Raw genomic sequence first — 15,417 nt, forward strand, 5'->3', positions numbered from 1 at the left:
CATCCATCTGGTGGTCGCGCCTGGTGTTGGGATGCGGGCGGGCACATGGGCGCACCACCGATCCTGCTCTCCACTGGTTGATCGGCCCTGCTGCCGACTCCCAACAACTGCTACTAGTCATCTACACGACGGCCTATACGCCGACGATCCCAGTCCCAATCCAATGTCTACCGTTTAAACATTCTACACCATCTACGAGTACCGTACTAACAACTTTTTGTTAGTTGCTGCTCCCTCCATTATTCTAAGATAAATGTTTTCATCATTATTGACCATAAAATTTAAGAAATCCATGGAGTTTTACAATACGTAAACTAATGAATCTAAAAACATAAATTTTATATCGTTAACATATATGGTGGTAAATAGAGAGAACTAGTGTGACAAGTAAAAGGGACTAGAGAGAATGGTTGCTAGTGATACTACCATCACTCACTGTATTCAATTCCATAATAGCAGTGAAAACACAAGAAATGCTGTTAACCGGCACTCCTAGTCTGCTACTACAGCGGTAAGAGAGTACCCCAAAGATTTTACAGTTACCGTCGGCCGCAGCGGCGAGGTAAATACGGAGTACTCCCACGGCAGTCCCCCAGTATTGCTGGCTGCTGCCTACTGGCGGGCCGGTCGGTCAGCTGTCCTGCTTGCTGCCCCCTGCTGCTACTGCACCAGCAGGCTGCACTGCACGCGCTGCGCTGGGAGGGGGAGGGCTGACACCTGGGCCCCACCGCCGCGTACGTACGTAGGAGTAGTAGACTGCAGGGTGAGGGGACGGCTGCCTGCGTGCGCTCGGCGCTCCAGCTCCGCGGATACGTAAAATCCGGGGGAGGGCGCCTTTCGATGCGGCGGCCGGTTCTACCCCTCGCGACCTGCCCTCGCCGCAGCGTGGGCGCGGGGGCATCACGGTCATTCCCGGCGCTCGTTGCCTTGCCGCGCAGATCTAGGCGCCCTATTTCAGGGCCAGGGGAAAGCCGATCAGCAGTTCGTGTGGATTGGACACTTCAAAGAAGAGCTCCCCGCTGAGAAAGAGAAGAAAAAGAGGGTGGGTGGGAGAAGAGAACAAAAACTCAAGTAGAGAGAGAAAGCAGTGGCTCTGTTCTGTGTGAGTGTGTGTGGGGAAGAGAGAGAGAGAGGTAGGAAAGCCATTGTTGCAGTTTCTCAGAGGAAGGGAGGGAGGGAGGGAGGAAGGGAGCGGGCGGAGAAAAAGTTGGTGAGTGAAACTTACCACCTACTGTTGCAGCTGCTCCCACTTCCCCGCTGGCTGCATCGTCCCTCGCCTCGCCTCGTCTCCCCCACCCCACCTCCTCCTGCACGCTGCCTGCATGCTTCATCGCCTCGCCTGCGTGCGTACGATCTCTTCTTCTCGGTCTAAAAGCGAGCTCATGACATGCATTCCGGCCGTCCTTGCATTGCATTGCATCATGCTCTAAAAAGCTTGGCAGCCTCCTGCAGTTTAACGTTGCCGCATTGCGGCGTGGATTTGTTTATTGCGCTTGCGCCGCGCACAAAGCCTGTCGTTTTCTCTGATCCTCCGGCACTCTGCCTGCCTGCATGTGCTCTCTGCACTGTTCAAAAGCTTGCCTGCCTCTGCGTGCTCGCTTTTGCTTTTACGGTACCCGGCTGCTGCTGCTCGCTGGAGTCGCTTACGCCTGCCTTTTTTCCTTGCTGATGCTGCAGGGAGGAGGAGGAGGATGATGGTGGAGGAGAGAGCGGGCGAGCCGTCGGAGGTGGAGGAGCAGGGCTGCGCAGCGAGGGCGAGGCTAGGGCCAGCCAAAAGGAGATTGGGCGCCGTGGGCCCGCCGCCCTCCAGCTGAGCAGGAAAGGCATCGGCGAGGGAGGTGGTGGTGGTGGAGGATCTCCTCTCACGTCAAGGGTGGTGGTGTGCAAAGCATAAAGCTAGGGTGGAGGAGAGGGGGAAGGCGCAGAGCTTCCCGGCCTCACAAAGCAAAAGGCTTCATCAGAAAGGAGAAAGGCAGAAAGCTTGGGCCTTCCGAGGGAGAGCAAGGCATCCAGCGAGCGTGCTGCGCCTGTGGGGAGAGCATTCCGGTGCTTGATAAATAGCGGCTTCAAGCTGAGGGAGAGCATCCGGTCCTAGCTCTTGCCACCACCGTGCGCTTTCCTCCTCCTGCTCTCCGCCGGTGTACTCGGCGGCTTGGCGATGGCATTGCAACAGCAGCAGGAGGAGGACGGCGACGAGGGCGAGGGCGGGGAAGAAGAAGACGACGACGAGGAGGAGGGGATGATGGGGTACAGTGTTGGGGAGCTCATCTCCGCTTGTCCCGAGGCGTGCTGTCCGCTTGTGGCGGTGTAGTAGTAAGATATTGGCGCAATAGGCTCAATCACCTTTTTTTTTTCTTCATTTGCCTTTTCCTTCCTGGTTCGATGTTGCTGTGCTTGATTTTTTTTCCCTTCTTTGCCTCTTTTGTTCCTGATTGATGAGTCTAATTCATCATTACATCACACACTCTTGGTGCTTTGCCCGGTTTAGAACGCAAGGCAAAACTACGCACAAAAAAGAGTGATTAGTGTCTAAGAACGGAAAATCTCATGGTGTCCGTCTGCCGCCTGCTGGCCTGCCGATGTGCGTGCTCCCTGAGCTGTGTGTGAGCTCGAGCACGCGCGTCAGCGGCAGCAGCGAAATGCGTTTGGTTTGTTGGCTGGTGGTCTCGTTCCTCGCCATGATGGGCGACCGGGGCCGTTCCAGGTCCCCCTGTCGATCGCCCATGGCCAGAAGCAAAGCTCCAAGCACAAGGAGACGAAAGCCGAAGCGCGGCGACGAGGGGATGGAGGAAGAAACGGAGAAGCGGCCGCCCGCGCTTTCGCCCGCGTGCCCTCCCAATGCCGCGCTCGCCGCCGTGTTGAGTGACGGGCATTCGGCAGGATCGGTGGTCCGCTTGCTTGCTCCAGCTTCCCAACCCCAACCGCCTCCTCGACCCGACCTGCGTGCGTGCGCGTGACGGCGGACGACGCCGCGCTCCACCACGTCTCGGGCCTCGCAGTCGCAGGCTGGCTCGCGGACAGGGGAGAGGCATGGTGGGTGCCCCACCACTGATCCGCGGGGCAGGGGGTGGGGCGACGCGCGGGCCCCGCCGGCGAGATCGCTCGGGGATGAACGAATGATGGGCGTGAAGCGCCGTCCGAGTAAAGGCCCATTGGTCGCGTGTCAGATTTTATGAATGGAAATGGATCCCTCTTAAGTTAGCGTGGGCCCTACCACCCTGATCACGGTGATTATGATTTATGAATGCGGCCTTGTACTGGAAACGAGCTCCCCTGACAGACAGACAGACAGACAGTGACTTCTGCAGTCCTGCTGCTGCATGGCATGCCTGCCCGGGTCATTCAGGCTCGCATGTGCCCAGATCAAATGCTCGTCAATACTACCAAACAGTAGCAGCGGCACCACTCCACCAGCTATGTGTATGTATGTACAGGAGGATACGGTGTGTTAGGCCGTGTTGTACGGGTACTTCTCTGCGTATGTGTCCGTGGTGCGGACCAAGGTGCATGGGGCTGTCACGCAGTGACGCCGTGTTGGTGTTTTGCTGTCTGGAAGGTGGGGAGTGTGAGGCCTTGTTTAGTTCCGAAAAAATTTCGCATTTCGATACTGTAGCACTTTCGTTTGTTTATGACAAATATTATTTAATTATAGACTAATTAGGATCAAAAGATTCGTCTCGTGATTTACACATAAACTGTGTAATTAGTTTTTGTTTTCGTCTACATTTAGTGTTTCATGCAAGTGCTACAAGATTCGATGTGACGGGGAATCTTGAAAACTTTTTGGTTTTAGGGGTGAACTAAACAAGACCTGACTTGGGAATTGGAGAGGTGGTGCAGGGAGCTGAAAATGGATGCCATGCTCGCCGCATTGGGCTCCGGCGTAGGAGCAAGAGCAAGCTTAATAATATAACAAAATGTTTGGTTATACAATAAGTTGCTTCATATTTATCTCTAAAATATCTTTTTTTTTTCCATATTTCTTCTCACAACACTTATTATTTGAGTCCACCATTACTTATGTATTATAGTACTTAGTTTGGTGCTTACATTAGAGCCGAGCTATCATCTCTTTTATCTCTTCTCTCCTCCACATTGACTATAAACCTGTTATTGTACCTACTCTAAGAGTGTGCAGTGTTCATATGCTCCTAAGAGCAGGTACAATAATGAGCTTATAGCCAAGCTAATGCTGATGTGGATTGATAGCTTAGTTCTTATGCCAGTCTCAATGGGAGTTTCATTTGCATTAAATAGGTTGCCACATATGCTTTTTGATGACATGGCAGTGTATTTAAGAAGAGAGAATAAAATGAGTTTCATCTAGATGAAACTCTCTTGGCACGGTTACCAACTCTCTATGAGTTTTGGAATTAAATGTCTATGAAACTATGAAATGAAACTCTCCATTGAGAATGAGTTTTTCATCCAAGTTTCATTTCATTTCACATGACATGACAGTTTTGGAAACAACGCTATGAAACTCTCCACTGAGACTGGCCTTACGTAAGCACCAAGCTGAGCACCGATACATAGGTAGTAGTGGACCCAAATAGCAAGTGTTGTGAGAAGGAATATGAAAAAAAATGTGTTTTAGAGACAAGTATGAGACAACTTATTGTATAACTTGGCTCTAATCACTTGGTTTATAGCCTTGCTCTAATACGTACATAGATTAAGCCATAAATCGCCGAGTCCCGATGGCAAGAGGCAGACAAAAGTAGGACTACTAGAACAAGCGAGGCCTATACGTGGTAGTGTCACTGTGTCAGGGTCGAGGACAGCCTACCGTTGCCCTTGCCCATTGTTATTTGCTGTCCTTGGTCGCGTGCATTATAGGCCTGGTTTATTTCAAAAAATTTTATAAAATATAAATAGTAGCACTTTCGTTTATATTTGATAAATATTGTCTAATTATGAACTAACTAGGCTCAAAAGATTCGTCTCGTCAATTCCGACCAAACTGTGCAATTAGTTTTTATTTTCATCTATATTTAATACTCTAGGTATACGTCTAAAGATTCGATGTGACGAAGAATCAGAAAAATTTTGCAAAATTTTTAGAGAACTAAACCAGGCCTAGGCGAGAGAGCACACGGTAACATATCTACATTTGGTTACCTGATGTAGACGCCCTTATGCATACTTCTTCCACAATCTACATTTGTGTCATAGAGAGAGCACACATGCAATGCAAAGATATGTACAACTGTCTCCTTTTTTGTTCCGAGAGCCATAACACATCTATACCATATTACCATGCTACTGTAATAGTAATACTGTTGCCCTCGGGTCTAGGTAACGGACGGGCGCTCAAGGACAAGAAGTCAAGAACCCTGAGCATTGGACACCAGTGGCTTGGGTTGGTTAGTTTTGTGTGACAATGGAAGGTACGGCGTGTTTAAAGTTAAAAGCGATGATCCATCAGCTTCTAGCTCACGCCTCAGGCACCCTGGTCCGTCCGACAGAGATGGTTGGAGACACCACAAAGGTACAAGCCGCTACATGGCGCGCCCGTACGTGCGAGCCGTGCCGCGGAGAAGCGGCCGTTTTCCGGTTGCTACTCATGCCGCCTAGGATACGTGCGAGCCGGGGGACAACCTGAAACAGGACAATTGAATGTGCGCGCGTACGTGCATGCGTGTTTTATTTTTCTGTAGCCGAGGAATTCAGAGATCGGCTACTGCAGCCTCACGTGTCGAATGACTGAGTTTTCTTTTCTTTTTACAAACTTGTATGGAATTTCTTGGTTCCATTCCATATACTTGAGATTGGGCACATGAATCACATGCATGTGTTCAACTGTTCGGTGCTGATCTGGCACCGATAAGAAGTTGGTGCCGCACCAAACAACGGAGGGAAGAAGTGCTGTAATTTTAAGAGTATGTTAGTTTGTTTGAAAACTCATGGCTGAAAGTATTATTCGCTGATTTATTATGAAAAAAATACTGCTGACTGACTGAAAAATACGGTTTATAAGACAAACGAACGGATTCTAAATGAGTTACAGAAAAGACGCACTATTTCAGAGATACGGAGGCGCAGAGAGATAGAGCTGTTGTCTCCGGTGGTTGAGTTGGAGCCGCAGTGATACTAATCGTCTCCTCATGTGTAGTTGTGGATGTGTTGTACGATATAGACGTGTTTATCTAAATAGCCATATGTTTTTTTTGCTAGACTAACTTCAGATAAATTATGGCAGCCATCAAAAATACGGCGAGCAAATTGATCGTCACATTTCTAGTGAAATTTGATAAGAACATGAGTTATATGATGAATGGGTAGAGCAACAAACAAGTTTGGCAAGTCGGCATTGAACCAAACACCTAGCTAAGAATATGAGACGTGCCTATGTTGTAACATCACAATATGTGGCTATGAACCAAACATGTTTAACAGCTGAATCAAACATGTCGCTATGAACCAAACATGTTTAACATCACAATATGTTTTCGTTTATATTTAGACCTTGTTTAGTTCACCCAAAAAACCAAACTTTTCAAAATTCTCCATCACATCAAATCTTGTGGCACATGCATGGAGTATTAAATATAGATGAAAACAAAAACTAATTACACAATTTGTCTGTAAATCACGAGACAAATCTTTTAAGTCTAGTTACTCTATGATTGGATAATTTTTATCAAATACAAACGAAAGTGCTACAGTGTCAGAATTCAAAAAAAATTTCGGATCTAAACAAGGTCTTGTTTATTTCACCCCGAAAACTAAAAAGTTTTCAAGATTCTCCGTCACATCGAATCTTTCGACACATACATGAAGCATTAAATATAGACAAAAATAAAAACTAATTGCACAGTTTACCTGTTAATCGCGAGACGCATCTTTTGATTCTAGTTAGTTCATAATTGGATAATATTTGCCATAAATAAACGAAAGTGCTACAGTAGCGAAATTTAAAATTTTTTCGCATCTAAACAAGGCCTTAGTGCTCCATGTATATACCGTAAGATTTAATGTGACCAGAAATTTTAAAAAGTTTTTAGATTTTAGGTGACGTAGAGGCACTAATAAACCAAATCGTGGCCCTCCACGGGCTTGGCCTGGCAGCGGCACGAATGGCCACCGTAATCTGCGCCATCATTTCGCGATTGACCGCCGACTTGACGCATGCACTATTTGCCCAGGCCGCCTGTTTGCTCACGAGTCCGACCGTACCGTACTCGACGAGGCGAACACGTTCCGTCTGCACCGCACGGCGCACGCTGCGTTTCTGCGGCTGCGATGATCCAACGTTGACGCGCTCCGTTGGGAACTCTGGAGCCGGCCAGGCCACCTGGGCTGTCAAAAGTTGTGGTAAAATAAGCGCCTCCGTCACACTGCTCTATGAAAGAGAATGGAGAAACACATGCAAAATCCGTCGAGCTCGAAATACGCCAGGACGTGTATTAGGGGTTTGGGGTTTCTTTGCGACACGGCACTGATCACTGCTCAAATGACTAGGACGTGTATGCTACAAGCCTACGAACCCGTGGCCAGGAGGATGCCCACGCCCCGCCGCCGCCCAGGCCCAGTTGCGCCAACCAACCGCGGCTGCGCGGCGAGCAGAGCACCGCAAGGAAGCCAACGCTTGCACGCCAGAAATGGGCGGAACGAAACCCACGGTTGCTTCCGTCCTCGGCCAACCTAACCTAACCCCCAGTCCTGCTCGCTCGAGACGCGTGCCGGGACCGGCGGACGTCAAACCGATGCAGCGCCGCCGAGGCCGAGCGTGATGGGCGGACGGACGGACGGCGACCTGTGTAGGCCCGCCCGTTGCCGACTTGCCGTAGGCGATACTAGCAAAGGCACCGGTGACCCGCCCGCCCCCGCCCGGTGGTGGTGGTGGTGGTGATGATTGGCGAGTTCGTTTTCTGTCACTTCGGGCAAATCATGGAGGGGTCAGCCAAATTCCAAACCCATCACCGGCAGTGCGATTAGCGCAGCCACGATGGCGTCATGATTGCGGCAATCCACTGCTAAAGCGGGATCGCTTTGTTTTCTTTTGCTTTTTTTTTTAATAATGAAGAAAAACTTTGCTGGGGAGAGCAATGATGGCTTGATGAGAGACTGGGCCGGGTTTAATCATGGCGTGGCGTGATGGGCCGGGGCTGTGGGCCGGGAATAGCAATGATTTTGTTCGACGGATTGATTATGCACCTGGGCCTTGCTTAGTTCACACTAAAAAACCAAAAACTTTCCAAAATTTCTCGTCACGTTGAATCTTATGGTACATGCATAAAACATTAGATGTAGACGAAAACAAAAACTAATTGCACAGTTTGTCTGTAAATCACGAGATGAATCTTTTGAGCCTAGTTAGTCTATGATTAGATAATATTTGTCAAATACAAACGAAAATACTACAGTGCCGAAATCCGAAATCTTTTCGAAACTAAACAAGGCCCCGATGATATTTGTCATGTCATTCAAACCGCAAAGTTGATGTTTTCCTTTTTCTCTGATTTGTGCTGCAGCAGCTCATGTCCACAAATGTGGTTTCCCACCAGACCTAGACATATCGTATGTTCACTTATAAATCATTTCCAAAAAGTACTTGTCAAACTCATTCTCTAAATACTCAGCCCTTGTTTAGTTCACCCAAAAAACCAAAAAGTTTTCAAGATTCCCCGTCACATCGAATCTTGCGGCACATGCATGAATCATTAAATATAAATAAAAACAAAAAACTAATTACACAATTTAACTGTAAATCGCGAGACGAATCTTTTGATCCTAGTTAATTCATGATTGGACAATATTTGTCATAAACAAACGAAAGTACTACAGTAGCGAAATGCAAAAAAATTTCGCATCTAAACAAGGCCTCATTTCATTTGAACAAAAATCGTTTTATATATCTTTCTATCTTCCAATAGCATCTTTATATCTTGTGACTTGTGAGTATTTTGGAGAGCCATCCCGCTACTCATAGCGAGAAATCAGGAATAAGTTATGACTATATTTGAATATCTAATTGACAAATTTGTTGGAGAACTTGTTTCACCAAAACCTCTATTCTTATCAACATTTGAAGGCTATAAAAGGCTCATAGTATTACCACTAGGAGCTATTTCCTCCATTTTAAAATAACTACACCTCTGGAGAATTCAAAGTTTAAGTTCGATATAATTTATAAAAAAACTATTACCAATGTTTTTATCTCTTAATATGTTTATTACAATAATACATTTTGTTAAAAAGGTAAAAATACTTATCACACATCATAAATATTAATATTTTTTAAATATATTTGATTCAAATGCCTCCCTGAAGTTGACTAGTCTAGGCTACTTTCTGTAAAAAAATATATATATCGTGATATATACTTAAAATTGGAAATCCAGTCCATTACTCCATTGTGCATGAACTCGCCACTTGGTCACTTGGACGAGTGGACGACAGTGACACGATACATGACGGGAAGTGGAAAAAGTCTGGAACCGGGACGCTCTAGTAGTAGGTGGCAGCTACGCCAGAGCCGTGAGCCGTGTGCCGTGTGCCGTGTGCGTTGCACGCGACTCGTGTAGTCGTGTAAAGGGTTTTATCCGGAGAAGAATGCCGCAGAGATCGAGCGCTGTCGGCCAACCAAACGCAAAGTGGGACCAAACATGACGACGCCCCCAGCGCCACTGGCATCTCTCCTCCTCCGCGTCTCCGCGGCCGCCGTTGCCGTGGCTCCACGTCGCAAGAGCCCCGCGACGGCGGCCGCCGCACGGTGGGCGGGAGGTGGGGGCAGGAGGAGGACGAGGACGAGGAGGTGCCGGGCGGCGGTGGTGGAGGAGGCCGGGGTGCTGCTGCCCAAGGAGGGGGAAGGGGAGGAGGCCGCGGAGGCGGCGGCGGCGGCGGGACGCTACGACTGGAAGGAGGAGTGGTACCCGCTATATCTGTCCAAGGAGGTGCCGGACGACGCGGCGCTCCCGCTCACCGTCTTCGACCGCCAGCTCGTGCTCTGGCGCGACGGCAACGGCGTGCTCCGCTGCCACGAGGACCGGTGCCCTCACAGGTGAGATCCTCCGGCCGATCCTCTGTTGCATGAATGGGGCGCGAGCTCATCAGCTCAATTGTTTGCAAGCAAATCAATCCGATTCAGCGACCGACGAATGTAACGATTGGTTTGGTCTCCCAAAATGCTTACGGATCGATCAGGTTAGCGAAGCTGTCGGAAGGGCAGATCGTGGACGGCAAGCTGGAGTGCCTTTACCATGGCTGGCAGTTCGACGGCGAGGGCAAGTGCGTCAAGATACCACAGGTCTCTTTCCGACCTTTCCGAATCCATGGATCGATCCTGAAACAAACGAACACTACGTACGTACGAACTCCATGGATCTTGGATTCATAGATGATGTGATGCGTCCGTGCGTGCAGCTGCCCGAGGGCGCCAAGATCCCGCGGAGCGCGTGCGCGCGCAACTACGAGGTGCGGGACTCGCAGGGCGTGGTGTGGGTGTGGGTGTCGGACGCCAACCCTCCCGACGAGGGGAAGCTGCCGTGGTTCGAGCCGTACGCGCGGGCGGGGTTCACGGACCTGTCGACGGTGCACGAGCTCCCCTACGACCACTCCATCCTGCTGGAGAACCTCATGGACCCGGCGCACGTGCCCATCTCCCACGACCGCACCGACTGGACGGCCAAGCGCGAGGACGCGCAGCCGCTCTTCTTCGACGTCACCGAGCGCACCCCGCGCGGCTTCGCGGGTTACTGGGGCCGCACCAGCACGCCGCACCTCCGCAACCTGCTCCGCTTCGAGGCGCCCTGCGTGCTCACCAACACGCTCGAGTACACCGACAAGGACGGCACGGAGCAGTGCTTCTCCGCGCACTTCCTCTGCCGCCCCGCTGGGCAGGGGAAGTCCATGCTCCTCGTCCGCTTCGGATCCACCCTCAGGTCGCCGCTCGCCAAGGTGCTCCCGACCTGGTACTTCCACCAGAACGCGTGCAAGGTGTTCGAGCAGGACATGGGGTTCCTGTCGTCGCAGAACGAGGTGCTGCTCCGGGAGAAGGTGCCCACCAGGGAGCTCTACCTCAACCTCCGCTCCTCCGACACCTGGGTCGCCGAGTACAGGAAGTGGATGGACAGGGCCGGCCACGGCATGCCCTACTACTTCGGCCACACCACCCTGTCGCCACCGCCGGTCCCGGCCGTCGTGGAGCAGGCGCCCGCGGGGGCCGTCGCGGGGATCTCGGCCTCGTTCCCGGCAAAGGGCGGCGTCGGCACGGTGCACGCGCCCAACCCGACCAACAGGTACTTCCGCCACGTCGTGCACTGCAAGGGCTGCAGGGCGACCGTCAAGAAGTACACCTCGTTGAAGAACGCGTTCGCCGCACTCGCAGCGGCGGCCGTGGCGGCGGCCGTCCTGGCGGCGACCAGGCAGTGGAAGGCCGTCTTGCTGGCTGCATCGGCCGTGCTAGCCGCGGCGTCCTATGCCTGTGACGCGCTGGTTTCTTTGCTCACCACCAACTTCATCAGGACACACAGGAGATTGTAATTAAGGTGTCTTATAATGGCTGCTGTATGTTTAGGTATATAGAAAAATGGCGGGAAGCGTCCTCTTCTCCCTTTACATTTGTATATCACCGTAGCTGTATTTGTAGTAACGTTTTGCATGCTTGCAGCAGCTGATTAGGTGGTTGCTGGTTAGGACTTTTACTCCTGCGCTAAACTCACAATCACAAGAGATAATCAACATAGCCTTAATTGCAGAACCGCACATATGAGATTAAATCTGCAGAGTCACAGTCAGCAAGTCATGAATTTCTGACCAACCAATCGATATGCAACACGCTCACATGGTGGCATTCGTAAAATCCAATCCAGGATAGGCAACCAGACTCCAATATATATACACAATACAAGCAGCACACATTCACTGTTCAGAGTGTGGCACAATGCCTAATGTCACATGTTATTAAGTAGACAAACTTGATAGCAGTGGACAAACACTGACTTCTTGTCATCCATGCTCAGAGCACGTGTAAGACAATACACTTGATAGGATAGATTAGCTACCGCAGTGAAACGATTGATGCTCCAGGCTTGCCGTGGTTGATCTAGAATTCCCTGTCGGGGAAGAGGATGGGTGCAACAAGCGACCATATGAACAGACCTGCCGTCGCCCACTGGGTTGCAATTCTGACCCAGACAGATGGCCACCCAACATCAACAAGCTTTCCGCTCTCACCAACGGAAGTTGACCAGCCAGTCAAGAGCATTGCCGAGTACATGCTGGCCAGGGAGAAGATGAGGTGAAAGAAAGAGTAGGAGTATGTCACCGGCCTTGGTACATCCTTCTTATCTTCTTGTTCATCTGCCTTGCTGAAGGGAAGCAATGGCTTGTCGGTTCCTGAAGGTTAAAGAAAAATATATCATAATTAACAATGCAAACTCGATATTAGCAAAACTAGCTCATTGGCCAGAGAAGGCGATCTAACCACGAGGTGAGTCTGGTGGCGAGAGCACAGTTGCAGAGGAGCCAGCACGGACAGCAGAGTAGACCACAGAAAGGACCGTAGTAAGGAGTCCCAATGTAAGGCTACCAGTTGACACAGCTTTCGAGTGATTGTGAAGCCCATTGCATTCATAATCCCTTGGCTCACTGGAGAGTCCACTGTAGCACAGATATGTGCAGTACAGACCGATAACCGATGCAGGCAACAAGCTTCCATTGATCTGAAAATCAGAAAGTTCAAAATTCAGCATTATTTAGCACAAAAAAGATAGTTACATTTAATGAAAATGTATAGCAGCAGGTTTTTGAAAGCATGGTAAGATGATGACCAAGATGGAATCTAAAACAATCAAACCAACCCAAGAATCATCTACAGTTGCAAATATAGCCCAGAGCCCCAAATACATCCAGTATAACTTATCAAGCAATAGTTTCTGGTTGAATCAATTAATATAAACAAAGTCAAAATCAGTAAAAGGGAAAAAAATAGGCTACAGGATGGTACCTTTGGGTGCAGGGCAACAATAGCAAATGCAAAAACAAGAATCAATGTGAAGACAATGAAAAACATGTTGAGTCCGCAGTCATGTCCAGATGGAGTGAACCAGTGAAATAGAAGACCCGAGAAAGAGGCTGTGGCAATGTAACAGACAACTGAGACAACCAACAGAGCCATGTACCTGCAGCGACAAAAGAGCATAAATAATAGAAAAATACAATGACAGAAGCACAAGCAAATATGGGAACAACAACAGAAAGCAACCAACCAGAACTGCTCATCCTTGGCGACCCAGTTCTCATTCCATCCATGCACAAAATCCAACAGCAGAACAACCTGAACGAGAAGGAACAGGCCAGATCCGAACTTGGATATAGATTCTGCAAAAGTAGAATTGTAGTAAGAATTCCAAACATAATTAACACAGATGACGGAAATACCTAACAAACTGCATGACGAACAATAGCAGAGTAATAACTCAATATTCAGGAAACTCAACAAATGTATCCTTTCATCCCCTCCAACACAAGCACAAAAAATATGCCAACTAATACCAAACATTACATTCTGTTCTGAAATCTTAAAAAAAAGATCTTCAATTTCCACCAAAAGAGGTCACGAGCACTAGCAATTGGGTTTAGCTATTTAAATCCAGTAATGTCTCTAGATAGTGTACGTGACCCGGAACCAAATCTTTTGTTTTGCACATCACTATATTGGCTAGTCTATAATCTCGTTTTTTTACTCAACTGTCTCCATCTGAAATGCATTCAGCTCCAAAACATCTATACCGATGGGTTGTTTGGATTAAAACCTCATTCCTAATAGAGCACTAGGCAGAATTCGGACAAAGACACGTATAGACATGCACTAGAATTTGGGTTAATCCAGTAGCTTTATAGATATAAATCCAAAATCAACATTTTGTTTTGCATAAAACTATACTGATCCAGTGGTCTACCATCCATGGTTCTGACTCAGCAATCTATGTCCTTCTGATTCTCCAAAAATATCTGATCAAAGAGATTGTGTGCCTCAAAAAGATCAGCGCTATTAACCAATCAGTTGTCATTGTGATATGCTCACAACTTATGAACTATGCAATCTGACAAACAATTGCCATTAGACATTGTAACATGAATTAAACAGCCTGGCAAATAAAAACAGCTAAACAGCTACTCGGATTGGTTCTCACGACAGTCTAGAGTTGTGTAATCCTGACAAATAAAAACAGCTGACTACCAATTGGGTTTTATCGATTGTACAATTCCAGTAAGTCTACAAGTTCAGAATTGCATAAATTCTGACTCAGAAATCTCCTTTTCTTTTTTTGAAATGAACTCAGCAATCTCCTTATGAGACTCACGGAATTAAAAAAAATGTCTTCACAAAAGGGATTTTCTCAAAAAGTTTAGCGCCATCATCAGTCAATTGTCATCGTGATATGTCAAAGACTCATCAACTATGGTTTTCATTTGTGATGGCAACATGAATGACTATCAACTATGGTTTTCATTTGTGATGGCAACATGAATGAAACGGTCAGACAAGTAAAAGGGAAGGTCGTTAGCTCACCATAGAAGCTGACGACTCCGTTGGGCACGAAGAACATCAGGAAGACTATGACGGCCCAGCAGAAGATCTTGGCCATCCACCCGCCGTGGTGGATCTTGTCACGGGGGTCCTTCTGGTCCTTTATCCCGGCCATGATGACGGCGAGGATGGTGAAGAAGAGGAAATTGCCGAGGCTGACCCTGAGCACCGCGTCGGTCTCGAACCACTCGCGGTCGGGAGTCTTGTGAAAGTGGTTAATCCCTGCGGAAACAGAGAGAAATCTCCATGAATGTATGGACCAATTGAATCGACAAATCGAAACGATCGAAAGGATAGGGATGGGGATTCGGGTCAGGGCCACGGACATGGGATCGACTGGAGGAGGGGCGCGGCGACCTCGCGGAGCGCCCAGGATGCGAAGAGGGAGAGCGCGAAGAGGCCGCAGTAGGCGATGCGGGCGGAGCGGCGGCCGATGCTGCCGACCGCCGTCCGGCACGCCTCGCACGCGCACGCCGCGCAGCACGACGCCAGGCACGACGCCGCCCACATGGTCGCTGGTGCCCCGGCTCCGACGATCAGATTGAGTCGCCTCGGGAAGGGGGATCGAATTCAAAGGTCGCCGCCGCGGATTTGGGGATCTCTAGGTGGGAGAATTTGGGGAACGCGTGTTGTGGAGGGGACGGAGAAGGAGAAGACGGGGAAAGCCGGAAAGGAGGTGGTGGATTACACAGCGGATTTGTTTTTGCACGACCGCACGAGACGGACGGACGGACGGGGCGGGGCGCCTGACGTGCCGGTGGAGTTGGTTGGGTTGGACCGGATAAGGAGACCGAGTCGGCTTGCAAACCTATGGTAGCATTGACCAGGAAAACCAAATACGACCGCGGTTTACTAATGTGTAGGTTTAGCTCCCGGAA

General features: G+C 49.2%; 2 protein-coding genes and 1 long non-coding RNA gene across 3 annotated transcripts; 2 read left to right on the forward strand and 1 right to left on the reverse strand.

Annotated features, from left to right (window-relative positions):
- Positions 853–2,533, forward strand: LOC110434415. Its single transcript, XR_002451911.1, has 2 exons — positions 853–1,347; positions 1,678–2,533. It is a non-coding gene; the product is annotated as an uncharacterized LOC110434415 (long non-coding RNA).
- Positions 9,371–11,648, forward strand: LOC8081972 (protein TIC 55, chloroplastic). Its single transcript, XM_002452921.2, has 3 exons — positions 9,371–10,006; positions 10,150–10,252; positions 10,369–11,648. The coding sequence occupies exons 1-3, from the start codon at positions 9,612–9,614 to the stop codon at positions 11,485–11,487; spliced, it is 1,617 nt and encodes a 538-aa protein (XP_002452966.1). The 5' UTR covers positions 9,371–9,611; the 3' UTR covers positions 11,488–11,648.
- Positions 11,772–15,251, reverse strand: LOC8082731 (probable serine incorporator). Its single transcript, XM_002454643.2, has 6 exons — positions 14,866–15,251; positions 14,522–14,761; positions 13,215–13,326; positions 12,953–13,127; positions 12,431–12,668; positions 11,772–12,342 (listed from the first exon to the last, which is right to left on the reverse strand). The coding sequence occupies exons 1-6, from the start codon at positions 15,047–15,049 to the stop codon at positions 12,050–12,052; spliced, it is 1,242 nt and encodes a 413-aa protein (XP_002454688.1). The 5' UTR covers positions 15,050–15,251; the 3' UTR covers positions 11,772–12,049.

The sequence above is a fragment of the Sorghum bicolor genome, chromosome 4 (genome assembly GCF_000003195.3).
Source record: "Sorghum bicolor cultivar BTx623 chromosome 4, Sorghum_bicolor_NCBIv3, whole genome shotgun sequence".
In the NCBI taxonomy this organism is placed as follows: Eukaryota; Viridiplantae; Streptophyta; class Magnoliopsida; order Poales; family Poaceae; genus Sorghum; species Sorghum bicolor.